The following is a 22577-nucleotide window of genomic DNA, read 5'->3' as shown; positions in this document are numbered from 1 at the left end:
AGGAGACCAAAACTGCACACAGTACTCCAGATGTGGCCTCACCAGGACCCCATACAGCTGCAGCATAGCCTCTCTGTTTTTAAACTCCATCCCTCGAGCAATGGCAGACAAAATTGCATTTGCCTTTTTAATCACCTGCTGCACCTGCAATCCCACCTTCAGTGATTCATGCACAAGGACACCCAAGTCCCTTTGCACAGCAGCGTGCTGCAATTTTTTACCATTTTAAAACATAGTCCATTTTGCTGTTATTCCTACCAAAATGGATGACCTCACACTTATCAACATTGTACTCCATCTGCCAGACCTTTGCCCACTCACTTAGGTCATTGAGATTCTTCCTCAACCATCTCCTCCCATTGGCTGAAGAGTTCCTGCCCAAGTCTCAGTGCAGCTGCTGCCCAAGAAAGAGGCACAGTGTCATGATTTTCAGTGCCACACCAAATCCAAGGAAAGTATAATTGTTTTGTACATGACCTTCTTCGATTTCACAAAGTTCTTTGTCACTGTCATCTGTGAGGCATTATGGAATATTCTTAAATTTGACTGCCTCCAGAAATTTATCACCATTCTCTGCCTGCTTCGCATTGACATACAAGTTATGATCTTTACCAATGGATCCACCACAGATGCAATACAAGTGCAACTGGTGTCCTACCCGGCTGTGTCACTGCACCAACATTTTTCTTTGTCTTTCTTGAGGCAACACCACCCCATCTCCATGAAGTTCTCTGCTGGCATGGAACTACCCTGCAGAATGAACAGGAAACTGTTCAGCCTTCACCTCCAGGCTGGAGCCAAGACCACACTAACTTCTGTTATCAAACTGCAGTACGCAGATGACACTTGCAAATATGCACATTCAGAGGTCGAGATACAAACCACAATCAGTGCACTCGTGGAGACGTATGAAAGATTAGGCTTCAGGCTAAACATCCAGAGGACAAAGACTCTCTACTAGCCCGCTACTGCCACACAACACTGTCTCAAAATTAGCAAAAATCCACAGTGAGCCCATTTCCAATGTAGATAATTTTCCATACCTCTGAAACCTCCTCTCAGTGCGAGCAGATATTGACGATGAAATTCAACATAGACTCCAGTCTGCCAGTGCAGGCCTTTGGATGCCTGAAGAGTGTTTGATGTCCAAGACCTGAAGTCAAGCACCAAGGCTCATTTGTCTATAGTGTAGCCATACACCCACCTGTATGCAGCAGAAACCTCAAATGCCTGGAGCGTTATCATCATCATTATTGTCTTGTAATAATGCAAGACAATTTTGCAAGTTCTGCAAAACTACTGGTAACATACCAATGTGACCATTCTCACCCAGGCCAATAGAGCTAGTATCCCAGTATTGCGACATTGGTCATACATGACCATCTGCAGTGAGTGGACCACATTATTTGTGTGCCCAACACAAGACTCCCTAAACTGAAGCTCTACTCTGAGCTCCTCAATTGTAAGCAATCACTCGGAGTAGAAGAAACAGTACAAGGACACCTTGAAAGCCTCCCTAAACAAATGTAGCTTCCCCTCTGATTCAAGGGAATTGTTTGCCCTAGAATGCATGAATTGGCAAAGCAGCTGTGAAGGCGCCAACTGCTTTGAGTGTCAGTGAAGCATGAGGCCAAGCACAAGCAGCAGAAAGACCGTGCAGAATTCCGAGCAACTCACCTAGCCATCTCGTCAAACACCACCTGACCCACCTGCGGCAAAGTCTGGGGCTCCGAGATTGGGCTGTTGAAAGCCTGCAGAACCTCCACCCCCGCCCCCAAACGCATAAAAGCGCATGCATTGAATGCAATGGATAAGCGTAAGCACCAATTTCTACAGGATGAAAATGCTTTAAAAAGAAAGGAGAGCCTTCTTTCCCTTCTCACACAACTCCTTCAATTCACCAAACTCCCACAACTCCATTCAAATAGCCTTCAATACTGAATCGCACTGAGATGCTATATTTATGTATTCTAGACCAGAGTTATGAGCCCTAGTTATAGTAAAATAATTCGAACTAGCATCCTTACTTAACTAACTGCAGCTATTCCACAATGGATAGTTTGTGTACTCTAGTTTAGGCCTCTGATGACTTGATTTAAACAATAACATTTAGTTAAATGTTGATGAAAGCAAATCTATATTTTCTCCAAACTCAACCATTCCATTCAAGTTGATCTCAAATTACTGTTGTAAAAGTCTCTAGTATTCAGATATAAATTATCTCATTGTTTGTAAAGATAGAACCACTCATATCTGTTTATATTGTTACATTGGCTATAGCTCCAATTTGAGTTTATCTACCTTATCTCTTATCTCCAATTTGCCATTTACTACCTTGCTGTTCTTAAGTTCCCATTTTCTATTTTTATTCTGAAAGTCCCTCGTCATCCTTCCAGATAATCTGTAGCAATCTATCACTTAAACCTCAGTTGAGTTACAGCATCTTGAGCCAAATGCTCTATTGGATAATACAAGTTTTTGCACAAGTTGAAGTTTTCCTTAGTGGTCTGTACCACTGATTTCTTCAATACAACTAGATATTTGCAATCTCTGCTTCTGTTGAAGATGTCACTTTCTTCTCCCTAGGAAGCAGCAATTTCTTCACCCTCTTTATTTTCCAACCCAGATTTCCTGTTAGATCTCACTGCCATTTTCCTACCAGTGTTGAAATCTGAGCTCTGATTTATGCACTAACATCATGTGCCTGAGTGATGTACTGTTTATTGACAGCAACTCCTTTTGTCCATTTAGGTGTTCTTTTACTTCAGTGGTACAATCTCATTTCTCATCCTCATCTCAACTTGCCTGTAAACACCTTTATATTTGATGAATGTGGTAGAAACTTATAGATTGTATTTCTTAACTGTACTGCACTATTAAAATAAATAGAACAGAACATATTGGGAATTTATATTCATCCCTTAGAACACAATGGTACTATCACTGAATTTTAAAAGTTAGGTCCTTTCCCATTGCAAAGATTTTTTTTAATCCAGGTCTGATTGTTCTTTTGGCATCTGTATTCACCTAGGTTTGTGGGTTACAATGAAGTTGCTGTTAGGTGATGTTCATCAGATTCGAAAAGATTTTCCACATCTGGTTGATAGAACCACTGCTGTTGCAAGAAAAATGGGTTTCCCTGAGATAATAATGCCTGGTGAGTATGTTGGAAAATTATTTACATACGGTAAATACTTCATCAATCTGTAGTTTTGCTCAATAAATGTATTCACATGAAAAGCAAATAATGTGGAATGAAGTGGCAGTGATCTTAATTTCATCGCAATGACCATTTTACCATATTTGGATTTTATTACTTGTAATTAAATATCAACATTTATGCCATTTTGTAATGGAGAGAGATCAAGTTATTTGAAGCAAGAGTTTTTGTTTTGAATTTTAAGGCTACGAAGTATTGTTGTCTATGAATAGTTGAGCAGGTGTTGTTGCAAAGTTAGGTTATCTGAGTGCATTTAGCTTTTGATTCCTTATGCTCTGTGACTAGATCAAACAAACCACCTGAAAAAACCCCTCAACTGCCATTAGCCGAAGAAGTTTAGTTTATGGAGTTTGCGCTTCTTGACATTAATTGGTGCTCAGAGCCTTGTATCGGCAGGATCAATTGGTTTAAAGGAGGGTCAGATTCCTTGTTAAGAGCTGCACGACCCAGGCTTCTCACGGGTTGACAATATCTGTTTGTCTTCCTAGCGAAGTGAATTGCAATCTGTTGGTTTGCAGTATTGCAAAATGTTTGTGTTGCAGTGAATGTTGCGAAGGCAAGAGATGTTTTTCTGTTCATTATAAGTTGATTGCTGCAGTTCAGATTTTTTATCTACAGGAATGGGGTTTGAAGAATTCTGTGATAATGAAGTTTGACTTGACTGACACAATCAGTAATTGTCAGGATTTTGGATGTGTTCTGTGCTTTATATTGAGCTGATGTTTTGTTTGACATGCTGATTACTCTTTTCTTGGACTGTATTTATCATGAAAATTATTTGAATTTCAGTTGTCTCAGGAGCCTTAAGTTTTACCTGCTACCTCCCTTTTTTTTTGTTCAAATGAAAAAAAAAACTTGCTTATTTCATGTAAACGTAACTATACCATCCTATGAATAACTGTTGTGATTGGATAAAGACCAGACAATTCTGCAGTCATATATGTATCCTGAGTTATGTCCTGCCAGCATTAGGGCCTTCCAAGAAAGGTCACATTCCAGTATTCATACTTGTATAGAAAATGTGAACTTACCTGTATTTTCAAAAGTGTCATCTGTACTTAAAGCTGCTGCTTGGTGATTTTCTGACCTTATTTTGTAACCAAATGTTGCGTGATATACTTTTGAGTGTTTGAGATTTTAGATACTATTTCTGGTCAGATTAAAACGTGTTGAATCTTATTTCCCCTAACTGCATCCTGTGGAAATGCCAAAATGATGTAAAATTTACTTTCAAACAATCTTCGATCAATTTATAAATAATTGTAGTTAATATAGTAATTAGTAGTAGTTAATAATAATAATTGTAGTTAGTAATAATTATAGTTAATAGTCTTTTTTAAAGTTCACTGACCTGAATAACACAATTATTTAAAGATTTTCATGCTTATTTCCTCATCAAGGTGATGTTCGTAATGACATATATGTTACACTAGTGCTAGGGGAGTTTGACAAGGGCAATAAAACAACTTCCAAGAATGTGGAGGTCACAATGACGGTATATGATGAAGAAGGCAAGCGTTTGGAGGTACGATTATGGCTGATACATCTGTGGGCCTGAAAACGAATTGGATTGTTGTTTATTGACCAGTTAATATTTTTTCCAGAATTCAAAATTATACTTTTGCATTGTCTTTCTGTTATTTAACAGTTATTATTGTTTTGACTGCCTTTGTGTGAAATGTGTTTTGAACGTTTGATGATGCTGACTACAAATTATATGAACATTTTCCCAAGTCTTTATAAATATGTTTTCTTGAATGTTCCTTCAGTAATTTTTCAAATCCTTAAATATATATTGCATTTCTAAAACCCTAATATTGATATTTTCTTGATGTTTTTAAAAGAATGTAATTTTTCCTGGTGCGGGAGATGATGGTATCTCTGAATACAAGTCAGTTATTTACTATCAAGTGAAGCAACCCCGTTGGTTTGAGACGGTAAAGGTATGTCCTTGGCATATTAGCTGGAATTGAAAAAGTTAAAATAACATCATGAGCAGTTGTGTTGTAAGCTTTAGCTCGAGTATCTGTTAATATTATTTCATAGGTGGCAATCCCTATTGAGGATGTAAATAGAAGCCATTTAAGGTTCACGTTTCGACATCGATCGTCTCAAGATTGTAAGTACTTGAGCCAATATTTCTTTTATATAATGTGAAAAATAGTGAAGTTCTTGTATCCATATTGACGAAAAACATGCTCTAGACATGCATGTTTTAAATTGTTGTGCCATTATTATGAATTTTTCGTATTTTATTTGCACATTTCAGCTTCTGTAGATAAGTCTTAAAACCACAGAAATACAGAAAATTTACAGCACAGAAAGACATCATTGAGTCTATTGTGCCAGCTGAATAAACAAGCCCCACGTACCAATCCCATTTATGAGCACTTAGTCTGTAGCCCTGCAAATTACAGCATGACAGGTGCAGTTCTAAGTTACTTTTAACTGAGTTGAGGGTTTCCAGCTGCCAAACTGGGCAGTGACTTCCAGACACCCATCACCTGGGTGAAAAAGTATGTCTACATGTCCCCTCTGATCTGTCTAACAAGCATCTTACGTTTGTTGCCCAGTAATTCACCTCTGCAATAAGGGAAACAAGTTTTCACTGTCCAGTTCCAAGATCCTCATTATTTTGGACACATTCTTCAGCAACCTTTTCAGCCTCGCTGTTCCAAGAAAAATTACCCTCATGAATCCAATCTGTCCTCATAGCTGAAATTTACAAGCTCTAGCAACATTCATGTAAATATTCTCTGTACTGTCTATAAAGTAATTATGTCCTTCCTTCAATGCGGTGAGCACAACTATACACAAAATTCCAACTATGGCCTAACGAGTGTTATACATTTCCATCATTACATCCCTCTGAAGCATTACATTTGCCTGACAAATCTCTAAGAATTCTTTGAAGAGGTATCAAGCAACTTAGACAAAGGAGAGCCAGTGGACATGATCTGTTTGGATTCATAGGTCAGTTAACCCAACTGTAGTCATTTTTAAGATTTTAGAGTTCATTATTAAGGACACGATTACAGAATACTTGGTAGTACATGATAAAATAGGGCTGAGTCAATCCAGCTTCATTATGAGGAGGTCATGCCTGACAAATCTGTTAGAATTCTTTGAGGAGGTAACAAGCAAGGTGGACAAAGGAGAGCCAGTGGATTTGATCTATTTGGATTTTCAGAAAGCCTTTGACACGTGCTGCAGAGGAGGCTGCAAAATAAAATAAGAGCCCACGGTGTGAAGGCCAAGGTACTGGCATGGACAGAGTATTGGCTGTCTGACGGAAGGCAGAGAATGGGGATAAACCGGTCTTTTTCAGGATGGCAGCTGGAACCTTGTTGAGTTCCCCATAGTTCAGTGTTGGGACCACAGCTATTCGCGTTACATATTATGATCTGGACAAAGGAACTGAGAACATCGTTGCTAAGTTTGCAGATGTCACAAAGATAGGTGAAGGGAAAGTTAGTGTTGAGAAAATGGGGAGTCTGCAGAAGGACTTGGACAGGCTAGGAGCATTGGCAAAGTGGCAGATGGAATACTGTGTGGGAAAGTGTGAGGTTATGTACTTTTATAGGAAGAATAGAGGCGTAGATTATTTTCTAAATGGGGAAAGGCTTGAGAATCTGAAGCACAAAGAGACTTTGGCATCCTAGTCAGGGTTCTTTTAAGGTTAACATGCAGGTTCAGTTGGCAGTCAGAAAGGCAAATGTAACATTGTATTTTAATATTCTCAATGAGTACTAAGAGCAATATTGTGAGCAGTTTTGGGCCTTGTATCTAAGGAAGGTTGTGCTGATATTGTAGGGAATATATAGGAGGTTTACAAGAAAGATGCTGGGGATAAAGAGCTTGTCATATGAGTGGTTGAGAAGCATGGGTCTGTACTGTTCAGAAGGATGAGGAGCAGTTTCATTTAAATTCTCAGTCTACTGAAAGTGGATGTGGATGAGATGTTTCCAGTACTTAGAAAGACCAGGACTGAGGACACAGCCTCAAGCTGAAGGGATGACCCTTGAGAACTGAAATGAAGAGGAATTCCCTCAGCCAGAGGGTAGTGAATATATGGAACTCATTGCCACTGAGGGTTGTGGAGGCCAAGTCATTGGGCAAATTTAATGATGTCGAGTTGCCAGTATTGAACAGGGGTGGATAAAGTCAGAAGCCAAACAACGCCAGCTTATAGTCCCAACAGGTTTTATTGAAATCGTAAGTTTTCTGAGCGCTGCTCCTTGGTCAGGTAAAGTGGAGGGAAACACTTAGGCACAGAATTTATATCCAGAGAGATCTGCGTGCATCCTTCCACTTCACCTGATGAAGGAGTAGCGCTCCAAAAGCTTGTGATTTCAAATAAACTTGGACTATAAGCTGGTGTTGTTTGATTTCTGACTATGAGCAAATTTAAGACAGAGATAGATACGTTCTTGATTAGCGAGGGGATCAGTGGTTACGGGGAGAAGGTAGGAGAATGGGGTTAAGAACTGTTTGAATGGCGAACCAGACATGATGGTCTGGCCTAATTCTGCTCCTATATCTTACGGTCTAATAGTTCACGATATACTTCATCTATCACCCTCAATAATATTAGTTCCTCCATAATCTCTGTTGTTGTTATGCTTGTAACATCTGATATTCCCACTCCTTTTTAACTATAAGATATACAGCATGGAAACAGCCCCTTCGGTCCAACTCGTCCTTGCTGACCAGATATCCTAAATAAACCTAGTCCCATTTTGCCAGCATTTGCCCATGTCCCTCTAAACTCTTCCTATTCATGTACCCATCCAGATGCCTTTTAAATGTTGTAATTGTACCAGCCTCCGCCACTTCATCTGACAGCTTATTCCACAGACCCACCACCCTCTGTGTGAAAAAGTTGTTCCTTAGGTTTCTTTTAAATCTTTCCCCTCTCACCTTTTAAATGTATGCCCTATGGTTTTGGACTCCCCTACCTGGGGAAAAGACCTTGTCTATTTACCCTATCCATGCCCCTCATGATTTTTTAAACCTCTATACGGTCACCCCTCACCCTCCGACATGCCAGGAGAATTGCCCCAGTCTATTCCGCCTCTCCTATAGCCTAAACCCTCTTGGCCACATCCTTGTAAATCTTTTCTGAACCCTTTTGAGTTTTACAACATCCTTCCAATAGTAGGGAGACCAGAATTCCATGCAATATTCCAAAAGTTGCCTAACCAATGTCCCGTACAGCCGCAACATGACCTCCCAACTCTTGTATTCAATGCATTGACCAATAAAGGCAAGCATACCAAACACTGCCTTCACTATCCTATCTACCTATAACTTCCTTCTCTTTCTTATCAATAGGGTTTAACATAACAGTAGCTTCAATTCCATGTCTTGCAAATCAGACAGCCTCTTCCTGGAGCCTTCTTACAACTGTGCTTAGACTTTCTCAGCTTCAAGTAACCTCTTTGGGGATGTAACCAAACACTTCTGGTCAAGACCTTTCCAACTAAACTGTTTATGTTGATGTAACCTATTTCTTAATAGTTTTAAACCATCTCCTTTTGTGATGAGCAACTGTTTTACACATCCAGCTTCAGCTAAGACTACTGTAAAGCTGCCAAACTGAAACTTAAAAGCACTTTTCAACTTAGAAATGTTTTTCCTTATCAAAAAAAAATCTGATTTTCTAAATTGAAAGCCTAGTGCATAACTGTTTAGTTTGCTCACTAGTGAAAACTCCTAATAAAAAAAACAAATTTATATTAGCCTTGAAGAGCTATCTCTTTGTGTTTAAAATGAAACCAATAAGACTACAGATATAATTAAAAGTTGATCATTAAACTCCTTCGGACTCGTGTTTGAAATCGAAAGTTCAAAATAAATGATATAAAATAAGCTAATTCACAAGTGTTATGCCACAATCAGCTTTTTGTGATTGCGATTGCTCTGATTTCTGCTTTAGCTTACCCTATCTGCTTCTGGATAACCCAGGGACTGTAGATTTGGACGTATCACCCTTTTTCTTTGTGGGGATCTGCCTACACATTGTTTGTAGAATATGACTTTTAATGTTTTCTGTTGACCACTGAGAGTCATTCAAGTAGCTTAACCAGCCCATTTTTGACATATCATCTCTTAGCTTTGTAAAATTTGCCTCATGTAATTTGGAACTTTTACCTCTTCTCTCTTTGTCTTTCCAGAATGATGCTAAATTATTCTCTTATTATGATCACTGTCTCCATAGTGATTACTTACTGCAACTTCATCCACTTGCTGAGCTTAATTAACTAAGATTGTATTTAGAATTGCTAGATTGTCCTGTATCTTTTGGCTTGTTATGTGTTGGCTAAACAAGAAGTTCCCTTCAATGCAGTTCAAAACTTTTATGTCCTCTGTGCCTTTCACATTGTTTATATTTCAGTTGATATTTGAGTTCTTCAAATCATTAACTATTATTGCCCTGTTGATTTTGTAGTCGGAAATTTGCCTGTATATTTACTGCACAAGTTCTTTCCTACTGATTGTGCATCCATAATACATGCTTAGCGGTTGAATGCTCCTTTTTTGTTTCTGAGCTTAACCCGTATGGACACACGATTTTTCCTTGTTTTAATTCTTACAAGCATAATTGATTCATTAATCAATAATGCTACACCTCAACCTTTCTTGTTCCTTTCTCTACCCTGCCTAAAATCTCGTACAGAGATGTTGAATAACCGTTTTTAACCGTCTTCGAGCCATATTTCTATTATAACAATGATTTCATGATGCATCTGTATGTGCCCTCAGCTGATTGACTTTGACTTTATTTGCAGTACTCCTTGTGTTTTAATACTTCCCAATTCCTGTGGTATACATTTTACAACCATTGCTTTTTCTGTCATTCAGTGACTTAAGTTTCTACCTGCTTCCTACTCTGGATTTACACTTGAGTTCCAATATCCCGCCCACCCCCACTCCTCCAATCATTTTTTTAACCTCCTTCCTAGCTTGCTAAAATCTACTGTTTAATTCTCATTTTGTCCTCCCTCATTGTCTCTACCTCTGTGTCTCTGCTGTCCCTGTCTTGCTATCGCTGTCTCTGTGTCTCACTCATAGCATGCTGTGTTCCTCTCTCTCCCCCCATGCCCCAATATAGCTGAACTACCTGTGGCTTTGCTTGCATTTTTATGAGGAACCAACACTCTTACTGGTATTCAAAGCGGAATACCAATAAGCAACAACATAGACTGATTAGATGCCTGCACTGCCTGCCTATAAGCTTGTAACCTGTGGCATGACCACATCCCTGAATGTGCCATGTATGTATTCCTCTGCTTTGTAGATGCACAACAGTAACTCTAGCCACCAGCCAAGTTCCAAAACTGAGAGCCCAAGCTTGTGGAGCTGGTGACACTTCCTACCAGTATGTTCATCTGGGACACAGTGTGTCCATGACTTCGTACACAACTACATGATGTATACTCCACTTGGCTGAGCTGACATGCCATCCTGTAAATTTAAAAAAAAAATTATTGCAATTAGAAATATAGGAAGCTTACCAGTACGTGGCCTCTTCCCTGTATTTAAATAAGAGCCATCTTTAGGAGTCTGAAACTGAATGAAGAATAAAGGAGCAGCTCCTCGCCCCTTTGATCAAACTCTGTCAGACTTGCCAAACTTTCACTTTGCACTTTGTCAACTAAAACAGCACTTAGTGCAGACAGAGACACACAGAGGGATGCCTCTATTTATAGTTTCTGGAATGAACTGACTCCAGTTTCAAAAAATAGCTTAAACTGGCCATTAATTAACTAGATGCAGCTTGTCTGAGTTTGTATAGCCCTGATTTAAGGCTGCAAGAAAAGCTAACTTTTAACTTAGTTGATTGCAAAATTAGAGGAAAAGCTGGACTTCAGGTCTAGAATTCATTCAGCAGCTCCCATTGCAGACCTTTTATTCCTATATTTGTAATAAAGAACTGGACCTTGTACATTAAGTTTATAGGATGTGGCATGTTTTAATGTTGGTATGCATATATAACATTAATGCTTGAACTTTACAAAATTGTCAAAGCCAAATGCTGACAGATCACAAGATTCAGACTGAAAATACAATTTTTTTTATTAAGTGACAAAAAATGCACAAATTATGCAATACAAAATCTAGACAAGTTACAGTATTTATATCTCGCTATCTTGTACATCATTGCTCTAGGCTAGGAGAACAGGAAAAAGCTACAAGTTTAAAATAAAGACTACTGGTCAAAATAATTAAAAGTTTTTTTGATTCAATGTTCATTTCTTTAATCAAAGCATCACTGTCACAATGGATATAAGTCCTCTCTCCCTGCCTCTGTTGGACCCCACTAAGGGCTGAAATTGGCCAGGCAATTGATAGCCTAGTAATCCAGAACTTAATGACCATCACTATTTACTAGTTTGGTTTTGTTCAATTTATTATTTCCCGTGAAATTAATGTTTGGTTAAGACATTTAACTATTTTGACTTGCTTATTTGCTACAACACTTTCAAAAGTAGACAAGAGAAGGTGATTTTGGAGCACTAAATAAAAAAAAAAAAATCTGAAAGAACTGCAGATGCTGGAAATCAGAAACAAAAAACAAAATTGATGGAATAACTCAGCAGGTCTGGTAGCATCTGTGAAAAGAAATGAGAGTTAATGTCTTGGGTCGAATGACTTCTTCAGAACTGGGATAGCTAGGACAAGGTTGATATTTATGCAGAAGATGGAGTGGGGTTTGGCGGGGAGAGGTGGGGTGGTGACGAAAAATCTGATTGATGGAGATAGAGCCCAGAGAGAGAGAAAGACAGTTGGACGGGCAAAGGAATGGTTAATGGTCAGTTTGGGGGAATGTAAGTTGCTAATGGGGACCATTAGTAGCTGACAGTGGGTGGTGTGTGGTAGCAGCCCATGTGAGAACAAGGCCTTGTGTGTAGGTTTGGGGTAAGGACATGGAAGAAGGTGCCTCAAACCCTAATATAGTTTAACCGAGGTGCTGTTTTCTTGCCCCCTCTCAAAAACAATCTTCTGCATAAATACCATCAGTTCTGAGGAGGGGTCACTGTAGTTGAAATGTTAAATCTGATTTCTCTCCACAGATACTACCACACCTGCTGAGTTTCTCCGACAATTTCTGTTTTTGAAGGTGATTTTGAAATTGTTACTTAGTGGCAGGTTAGAAATTTCTATTTGTTTTGGGGAAAAAAAATTCTGGGCCTTCAATCCTTTGCCATCATTTTTCTCAATCGAAATACCTTTTATAAAATTAAATAGAGAACAGTGTAATACATATTTCGTTTGCACAGCCACAGTAGGAATGCTGCTTGCAAATTGCAGGGAACAAGTGAGTTGAAATGATGACCTTAGAACGATTTTAAGAAGTAGCTGAAATTCTGTACATCTTTCTCCTTTCACAGTACAAGCAGAGTACTTAACTCTCATGAGCAGTAGATTGTCTGTTGAAAGTGCTTCCTTAGTAAACAGCAGCAGGACGTTGCTACCTAATTTCAGCACTACTAAATTTACCAAAGTTCAAGATCATTTATGCGAACTAGATCCCCAGGCATGATGTTACAGCCTCTGAACAGAAATTATGTTACTGCTTGAATTTATTGCTGATCAAGGACTGGTAGATCATATTGTACAACCAATTAGTCAGCAGATAGTCTTGCAGCCATGAACAGAAACTAATTAAAAATATGATGAGGCTGATTCAGCACCCAGGATAATTATGAAGCATTATTGGTATTGGGAAACATTCGTATCTTGGCAGAATATTGCCATCATCTCCTGAGTGCTTCATCGTGTGGTACCAAGAATCTCCTACAAGATGAGGAGAAATTGAATACTGGCAGTGATTAAGGGCCAATCACAGCAGGAGCATCAGCCAAGAAGACTGGTATACCACATGCTCATCCGATGGGAATTGTTTGAGGTCCCTCTCTCCAAAACTTTAAAAACTCCTGATATCTTCTGGACTGCAAAGTGGTCTAAAGCACCTTCTGGAATACTGGCATATATTTTTCTTCAATGAAAATCAGTCCTCCTGGGTTGCTGTGCTGCTGCTACAGTTGCACAAAGAACAAGTATTTCATTTCAGTTCAAAATAAGCCAAGACACAAAAATAAGACTTTTGCTTAGCACATTAGCTGCAAAATAGTGTGCAGCTGCTTGATGCACCAACATTGTTAATTGCCTATTTGTGAACCTTTGTGCTGTAAGTAAGCAATATTTGTTGGTTCTGTGATTCCACAGCGAAGAGAGTGAAAATTGGCTGCTGGCTGATCAGAGTTCAAATGACCTCATTTAAACATTTCCAATTCCATGAGATGACTATATGTTCGTCATTGCCCTTCTTAGTTTGTCTTGTCCACTTTATGGCATATATTAAACGAAAGCAAATACTTCTATTTGTTAAATGTTCTGAATATATTTCAAAAATAAACGTAAGATAATAAAACTAGAAACACTGATTTGACATTTATTATCCCAAAAGAAAAAAAAAATTGCTTTTGGCATTGAAAAGATTCTTGATCGCACTTTTTGATTTTAAGTAGTTACCGTTTTTAATATGTAGTACTAAGCCAATACACACAAATAAGGCCTGTGCTTACGCCATTGGTTGTAAAATGTATATTTTCTTCAGTGAATTTAGGCATATGCATTAACTATTTACTTTTGGCTTAAAAAGGTATTTCTGTGGTGTTTCACATGTAACAAAGGTCATCTAAAACTCTGTCCTTCTTTGATCAGCGAAAGACAAATCTGAGAAGATATTTGCATTGGCATTTGTGAAGCTAATGAGGTATGACGGAACTACACTAAGAGATGGTGAACATGACCTAATTGTGTACAAGGTATGTTGGTAGAATGACTTATTACCTACATTTGCAGTACTGGATAATCTAATAGTTTTGGTTTTAATGTGTATATTCAGATAAAGCACATAATTGACTATAAGGTTTCTTTCTAAATAGTCAGATGCCAAAAAACTGGAAGATGCAGCACTGTACTTAAATCTACCTGCGACTAAAACGACACTTGAAGAGAGAGGCTACGCAATGACTGGGAAGAATATGCACAGTTTTGGAAACTTTTCCATCAGCAAAGACTCGTTTCAAATTTCCACTTTGGTTTGTTCAACAAAACTTACACAGAATGGTAAGATATTGAAAGGATCAAAAAATGCCTGCTGCATGCTAATTGTACTGTTCAGATTAGAAAATGGTGGTTTGTAAGTGTTCAGTATATTGAATTTCTTCCACCAATAGTTTTTATTTAAACTGGCAAACACTGGTGCTATGATAATGTCACTGGATAAGTGCTGCAGGAGCTCAGGTTAATGCTTTCAGGCTATGAGTTCAAATCTCACCATGAGAGCTGGTGGAAGTTAAATTTAATTGGTAAATCAGGAATTTAAATCATCTGTTGGTGTCCATGAAACTACCATTTGTTGTCATAAAAACCCAATTAGTTCACTAATGTCCTTATGGAAATCTGCTATCCTTACCTAATCTGACCCACAATCATGTGATTGACTCTTAAATGTCATTTGAAGTGGCCTACTAAATGACTACAAAATATGTAAAAAGGATAAAACTGAGCAAACCATTGGTATTTACCTAGGTTCTGGAAAGGACAACAGAAAACCCAACCTTCTCAACACTGCAAAGTCCTCCTTAGTAAAATCTGGGAACCCATGCTAAAATTGGTAGAACTGTTCCATAAAGTAGTCAAGCAACAGCCTTACATTGCCAATAGGATATGATTGCTTGAGTATAACTGTGTCCCAGATACGAAGTGTTGGCGTGTAGTCGAGAGAGAATGCTCATGGGAGTCCTTACATTGACTCTGGACTGCTTAAAGTCTCATGACATCAGTGCAAAAGGCAAAAACATCATGGGCAATGAAGCATTTTGCTGATGATCACCGATCACCCAGTCTCAGCTGGTGGATCAGCATTCCTCCGTGATGAAGCTAACATGGAAGAAGTACTTGGTTTTCAAAAATCTGGAATTAACAGTCTAATGAGGACCATGAAAACCACATTTCATTGTTGGCGAGGGGATCCCCATCTGGTTGACCTAAACTCCCTGAGGAAGATACATACCACCATCATCATCCACTGATATGTTCAATCCACTGTTAGACTAGAACCAGCAGAGGTGGCAGCACCCTGGTATACAGTCAGGAGGAGTTACCCTGGAAGTCCTCAATTTAGAATCTGGAAACCATGATGCCTCATGGCACCAAGGCAAACATGGGTAAGGAAGCCTCTTGCTGATAACCATGTACTGTCCTCCTTTGGCTGATGAATCAGTACAATTCCCTTTTGAACAACACTTGGAGAAAGTATAGAGGTTGATCAGGTCACCAGATATACTCTGGGCCAGTGATATCAATGTTCAGTGTCAGCAGTACAGATGGAGTTCGTTGAGTTCTACTGGCCATTGCTGCTAGATGGGGTCTGCGATTCAAGAAGAAAAAATATTTAAGGTTCTTGTGAAGATTTGCAGCTTGGGCTGTGGATGAGGTTGTTGGCTTGCTTGCCGAACTGGCTGGTTATTGTACAGATGCTAGGTAACATCATCAGTGTGGCCTCTGCTGAAACAATGTTGTTCTACTCCACTTGGAATTTTTATGATCTGGTCTGTTAAGTTGGGTTGTGTCACTTCTGGTTATTTTTTGCATGGGTTTTTATGTGGGGTCTAATTCCACATGCTTGTTGATTGCATTGCAGGTTGAAAACCAGGCCTCCAGGAATTCCCGTGCGTGTCAGTGGTTGGCTTGAGCACGAATGATCATGTTATCCCAGTTAAATTGATGGCCTTCATTGTCCGAGTGCACTGAGTTGAGGGAAAGTTTGTCATGTCATTTTACTGCTAGCTGGTGTTTGTGTATCCTCTTGGCTGGTTTCCTTCCGGTCTGGCCAACGTAATGTTTGTTGCAGTCATTGTAAGGTATTTTGTAAACCACGTTGGTCCTGCATGCCATGAGTATGGGGTCTTTGGTCCTTTTGAGTGTTTGTCATAGTGTGGCTGCGGGTTTGTGTGCTACCATGATTCCTGGTGGTCGTAGGAGTCTCGTCAGTTCTGATATGTTCTTGATATAGGGTAATATGGCCAGCGCCTTGAGTCATACTGTGTCCTCTTGGCGCTGTCTATCTTGTAGGCACTTGTGGATGAAGTTGTAGGGATGTCTGTTTGCGAATACCTTGTATAGGTGCTTTTCCTCCTCCTTGCATAGTTCTGGCATGTTGCAGTGTGTTGTGGCTCATTTGAATAGTGTCCTAACACAGCTTTGTGGATGTTTGGGTGATTTGCTGTGGAAATTGAGGATTTGGACAGTGTGAGTTGCCTTCCTATATACTGTGGTTTGGAATTCCCTATTGGTCATTCATTCTACCCTGACGTCTAGGAATGGACGTTGATTGTTGTCTTCCTCTTCTCTCGTAAATTTGGTCAACCAGCCAGCTCGATGAGCACACCAACGACCTAAAGATAAAACATACTTGAACTCATCCTCACAATCCACATAAATGCAAAAGATAAGGCTGAAGCATTTGCTGCAACCATCTTCCAGAAGTGCCAGGTCGATGACCATCTCTGCCTCCGCCAGTGGTCTCTGGCATCTCACTTGCCAGTCTTCACTCAATTTGACTCACTCCGTAATATAAAGAAATAGCTCGGTACTGGATATTGCTATGGATCTTGTCAACATTCTGAAGACTATTGCTTCAGAACGTGCTACAGTTCTAGTCAACCTCTTCCAGTATGACTAAAACGCTAACAACTACCCGACAATGTGGAAAACTGCCTAGGTATGCCAAACCAACCCGGCCAATTACTGCTCCCTCAGTCTGCTCGTGATCATTAGTAAAGTGCAGGAAGGTGTCAACAGTGCTATCAAGTAGCACCTGCTCACTGCTGAGTTGTGTTCTGCCAGGGCCACTCAGCACTTGACCTCATTGCAGTCTTATTTTAAACATGGACAAAAGAGCTGAATTCCAGAGCTGAAGTGAGAGTGACAGCCGTTCACATCAAGACCATGTTTGACTGCGTGTGGCGTCGAAAAGCCCTAGCAAAACTGGAGTTGGTAGGAATTAGGGGGAAAGCTGTTATGTTTTGAGTCATATCTCGCACAAAGAAAGATGGTTCTGATTATTGGAAGTCAATCGTCTCAACACCAGGACATTTCTGCAGGAGTTCCTCAGGGTAATAGACCCAACAATCTTCAACTGTTTTATCAACAGCTTCTGCGCCGCCGCCCCCTCATCATAAGTGTAGAAGTGGAGATGTTGATTGTGCAGTCAGTGTTCAGCACATTTGCAACTCATCAAATATTGAAGCAGTCCATGTCCAAATGCAGCGAAACCTTGACAAAATCCAGGTTTGGACTAAAAAATGGAAGTAAAATTTGTGCCACACAAATGCCAGACAGTGACCACCCTGTAAAGAGGCAGTATAACCATTGCCCTTGTCATTCAATGGCATAACCGTCACTCGGTCACCCATTGATATAAAGAAAATCTCAGCTGGACTCGCCATGTCATTGCAGTGGCTATAAGAACAGATAACGGGGTAGGAGTCCTACAGTGAATAACTCATCACCTGACTCTCCACAGTCTGTGCACCTTTTACAAAGCACAAATCAAGAATGTGATGGGAAAGCTCTTCTCATGCCTGAATGAATACATCTGCAACAACACTCAAAGTTCACAACACCAGGTTATAGTCCAGATTTAATTGAAAACACAAGTTTTCAGAGCCTCGCTCCTTCACTGAAGGAGTGAAGCCCCAAAAGCTTGTGTTTTCGAATAAACCTGTTGGACTATAACCTGGTGTCGTGTGATTTCAGACCTTGTCCACCCCAGTCCAACACCAGCACCTCCACATCAAGAAACTTTACACCATCCAGGACAAAGCAGTCCACTTGATTGGCACCACATCCACACCCTCCTCCTCCTCAGCAGCAGTGTGTACCATCTACAAGATGCAATGTAGAAATTTACCAAAGCCCCCTAGAAGGCACCTTACAAACTAATGACCACTTCCATCTAAAGGACAAGGGCAGCAGGTACATGGGATCACCACCTGCAAGTTCCCCTCCAAGACACTCACCTTCCTGGCTTGGAAATATAGTATTCCTTCAGCGTTGGTGTGTCAAAATTCTGGAACTCCATGCCTAATAGCATTGTGGGTCTGCCTACAGCACATAGACTGCAATGCTTCAAGAAGGCAGTTTACCAAGCTCTTCCTTCTTAAAGCCAACTAAAGATGGGCGATACATGCTGCCCCAGCCAAAAGTGCTGACATCCCACGAGTGAAGAAGAAAAATTTGTGGCTATCTCTTCATTCAAGGCTGATGTCTACTGAGAATCATGTTTCAGGTCTTCAATTGACTGAGGAAGCCATTTCTCATCCCACATATCTTCGGGCTTGTGATAGGTCTTGCTACAGTTAAGCCTGAAACCACGAGCAGTTGTGAATGGAACAAACTACTATGCATTTATCAGCAAACATACCCATTTTTATCATGATGATGGAGTTAAAATGATTGATGAATCAGTTGAAAGTGCTCATGCTTATAATACTGCCTTGAGTAGTTCCTGCAGCAATTCCCTGAGCATGAGATAATTGAGTTTCAACAACCACAACAATCTACCCTTCTCAGTACAACTTTTAACCATTTAAGAATTTTCCTTTGATTCCTCCTGACTTGAGTTTTACTGGTACTCTTTGATACCACATAATCAGATGCTGCCTTCATTCCTATGGGCAGTCCTTAAATGCTAAGACCTCTGGAATTCTGCTAATTTGACTGCGTTTTAAACCAAAACTGAGGTCTGGAATCATGCTGTCTTGGTAGAAACACACAACATTGGTGTATACTTTCGTGTTTTAATTTTGAAGGAAAGACCTGAAGTAGCTCAAGAAAATTTTAGGAGTTGGGACCATTTTCAGCTATGAATGGTCCCAATTAGCAGTTATTGATTCTCCAAGGCTGACCTTTACCAATTTATCTGTCCACTGTCCTCTCTCTCTCCCTCTCTCTCTCTCAGCTTTATCTCCACCTATTGTTTACTCCTAACCCTAACTGTACCTCATCTTCAGCATATATGCTAACCTTTTCCTATCTTTAATCAGTTCTGAAGAAGGGTCACTGGACCCGAAATGTTCTGCTTCCTGTCGACAGATATCAGACCAGTTGAGTTTTTGCAACAATTTCTGTTTTTGTAAGTGAAGATAGAGTTGTGATAAGGGTGTGCAATTTCAGGATGGTAACCTGTAGCTAGTAGACTGCCGCAGTCATCAGTGCTGGGACTACAATTCTGTACAAAATATATTAATGACTTGAATGAGGGATGTAAATTTACTATGACGAAGTTTGCAGATGACAAAAACTATGTATGATGTGGAGGTGGAGGTGCCGGTGTTGGACTGGGGTGAATAAGGTGAAACATTACATGCCACCAGGTTATAGTCCAACAAGTTTTTGAAATTGCAAGCTTTTGGAGTGCTGCGCCTTCGTCAGGTAAAGTATCAGACTTTATTTGATGAAGGAGAGGACTCCGAAAGCTTGTGATTTCAAATAAATCTGTTGGACTATAACCTGACAAAAAATATGTGGGAAGGATGAGATCCTGCAGAGGAATGTAGACCGGTTAAGAGTACTTAGGTCAGTGGAATTTAATGTGGGGAAAATATGAGGTATGCACTTTGGAAGGAAGAATAGAGTGGCTGAATATCACTTAATGGAGAGACTGCAGGAGGCTACAGTGCAGAGAGAATTGAGGGTCCTCATGCATAAATCATAAAAAGCTAGTATACAGTTCTGGCCGGTGATAGGGAAGGCAAGTGGAATGGTGACCTATATTTCAAAGAGAATGAAGTTTAAAAGTAAGGAAGCTTTGTTAAAACTATACATGGCACTAGTTATACTATGCGTGAACTTGGTTTTGTTAATGAGGAAAGGCACATTGGAATTGGAAGCAGTCCAGAAAATGTTCATGTGGTTGATATCAGGCATGGAGGGATTTCTTCATAAGGAGAGGTTCAGCAGGTGAGGTCTGTACTCACTGGAGTTTGGAAAATGACAGGAGACCTTATTGAAATATATATGATCTTAGGCTCTTGACAGCAGAGATGCAGAGAAGTTGTTTTCGCTTGTATCAATGTCTAGGACGAGAGGACATAACCTCAGTAAGGGTTCTTTCATTTAAAACTGAGATAAGGAATGTTGAATCTTTGGACTTTTTCATGGCAGAGGCAGTGTCATCAAGTATATTCAAGGCTGAGATGGGCAGATTTTTAATGAGTTCGAGAATCAGTGGTAATGTGCATAAGGCAAGAAATTGGGGTTGAGGATTGTTAGTTCAGCCATGGTTTGATTGAATGATACAGCAGGCTTGATAGGCCAAATGGTTTACTTCTGCACCTATGTTTTATAGCCAATTAGAGTGCTGTGAGAAAGGGTTCCCATGATCTTAACCCAGTGCCAGTCAAGGAAAGGCAATATAATTCCAAGTCAGGATGTTACCTGGCATGGAGCTGAACTTGTAAGTATTGGTGGTCCCATGCTTTTTTGATCTTTGTTTGTCTGGGTGGAAGAGTTTGCAGGCTTCGAAAGCACTGTTGAGGTGCGCTGGAATAAAATAGTGTATAAAAAGAGGGAAATCATTGCTAAAATTCTTCAAAATTCTAATGAGACCATACCTCGAACACTGAACAGTTTTGGTCTCCTTATTTAAGGAAGGATATACTCTCATTAAGGGCAGTCCGGAGAAGGTTGCCTAAGTTAATTCTGTTTATGGATAGATTATCTCTTGAGGAAAGATAGAGAGGATTGAGTCTGTACTCATTGGAGTGTAGAAGAATAAGAGAAGATCTGATTGAAACATGCAACACTCTTAGGAGTCTTGAAAGTGTAGTCTGAGAGATTTGTTTCCCCTAGAGAGTATAGGACTCGATGGCATAATCTCAGCAAGGTGCCACTCACTTAAGACAGAGATAAGGAAGAAGTGAGCCATAAGAGAATGGGTTATAGGCTGAGATGGACAGATTTTTAATCCGAAAGGGAATCAAGGGTTATGGGGAAAAGGCAGGAAAGTAGAGTTAACGATTATCAGATCAGCCGTGATCTCATTGAAAGACAGATCAGATTCAGTGGACCAAATGGCTGCCTTCTGCTTGTACTAATACTGTTGAAGGAGACTTGTTGAGTTGCTTCAGTACACCTTCTACATGGCATGTGCTGCTATGCATTGCCGGTGTTAATTGGTGTTGAGCTGCTTGCGTATTTTTGAGATGTTGTCATCCATGCAAATGGAGAGGGTTCCATCTTGTCTTGTGGGGACAGACCACCTTTTGGGAGTCAAGGGGTAAGTTCTTCACCACAGAATTTCTAGCTGCTGACCTGCAGTTGCAGCTGTTTTATTTTACATGGCTGCATATGTTAGGTTTTTGATCAATGCTAACCCGCAGAATGTTGGCGTGCGATTCAGTTATGGTAATACCATCAAATGTCATGGGGATACCAATGTTTTTCTAAACTAGAAAAGAATCGGAGTGATATGGGTGGGATGGGGAAAGCAAAGCAACAAAAGTTAAGTGGTACAGAACTGTGACTATAGGAGGGTAATTATTCTGTAAATAATTTAGCAAGAGTGATATTGAAATGGAAGAATAAAACAAATAGATTGATAAGTGAGAATATCAAAGATAGAGTCTACCTTAAAAACTTAAATCATGGAAAAATAAGTAATATTTTAAAGTTTTAAGCCATTGAAATTGACATTTCCAGTGAATAAGATGTAGAGACTAAACTAGAAGAACTGGAATGGTTAATTTTTAGAAAGATTTAGGCTTATTGGCATTAACAGCAAATTGGCTACAAACTTCTAAAATGGACATTACATTTTAGGAGATCTTAATTACCCACTTATTGATTGGAACAAAGATGCTTGGAATTCATGTACCCCAATTATATTCCTTGCCAGGTGTTAACTCTGCCCTTGTGTTCAAGAAGACAGCCAACAACTAATTATACGTGGAACAATCCCTCTTCCGTACCTACACTGGCCCTAAACCCCTCCTCTTCCTCCGTTACGTTGATGACTGTATCGGCGCCGCCTCATGCTCCCATGAGGAGCTCGAACAGTTCATCCACTTCACCAACACCTTCCACCCCAACCTTAAGTTTACCTGGACCATCTCTAATACCTCTCTCCCCTTCCATCTCGGGCAACCACCTAGAAACCGATATTCATTTCAAGCCCACTGACTCCCACAGCTACCTAGAATACTCTTCCTCCCACCCACCTTCCTGCAAAAATGCCATCCCCTATTCCCAATTCCTTCACCTCCGCTGCATCTGCTCC

At 39.9% G+C, this 22577-nt stretch overlaps 1 protein-coding gene across 1 annotated transcript in view; it reads left to right on the top strand.

Moving 5' to 3' along the window:
* Nucleotides 1–22577, top strand: part of LOC109919487 (dedicator of cytokinesis protein 1-like) — a 344368-nt gene that overhangs the window by 117380 nt on the left and 204411 nt on the right. The window contains exons 14-20 of the mRNA XM_048609182.1: nucleotides 3032–3157; nucleotides 4621–4745; nucleotides 5065–5163; nucleotides 5267–5339; nucleotides 13952–14055; nucleotides 14176–14359; nucleotides 17451–17587. Of these exons, the coding sequence (XP_048465139.1) occupies nucleotides 3032–3157; nucleotides 4621–4745; nucleotides 5065–5163; nucleotides 5267–5339; nucleotides 13952–14055; nucleotides 14176–14359; nucleotides 17451–17587 (848 nt within the window). The remainder of the gene's footprint in view (nucleotides 1–3031; nucleotides 3158–4620; nucleotides 4746–5064; nucleotides 5164–5266; nucleotides 5340–13951; nucleotides 14056–14175; nucleotides 14360–17450; nucleotides 17588–22577) is intronic.

Source organism: Rhincodon typus, chromosome 20, assembly GCF_021869965.1.
Source record: "Rhincodon typus isolate 14 chromosome 20, sRhiTyp1.1, whole genome shotgun sequence".
In the NCBI taxonomy this organism is placed as follows: Eukaryota; Metazoa; Chordata; class Chondrichthyes; order Orectolobiformes; family Rhincodontidae; genus Rhincodon; species Rhincodon typus.
The sequence above is the reverse complement of the archived record's forward strand: the minus strand, read 5'-3'. Positions and strand labels throughout refer to the sequence as shown.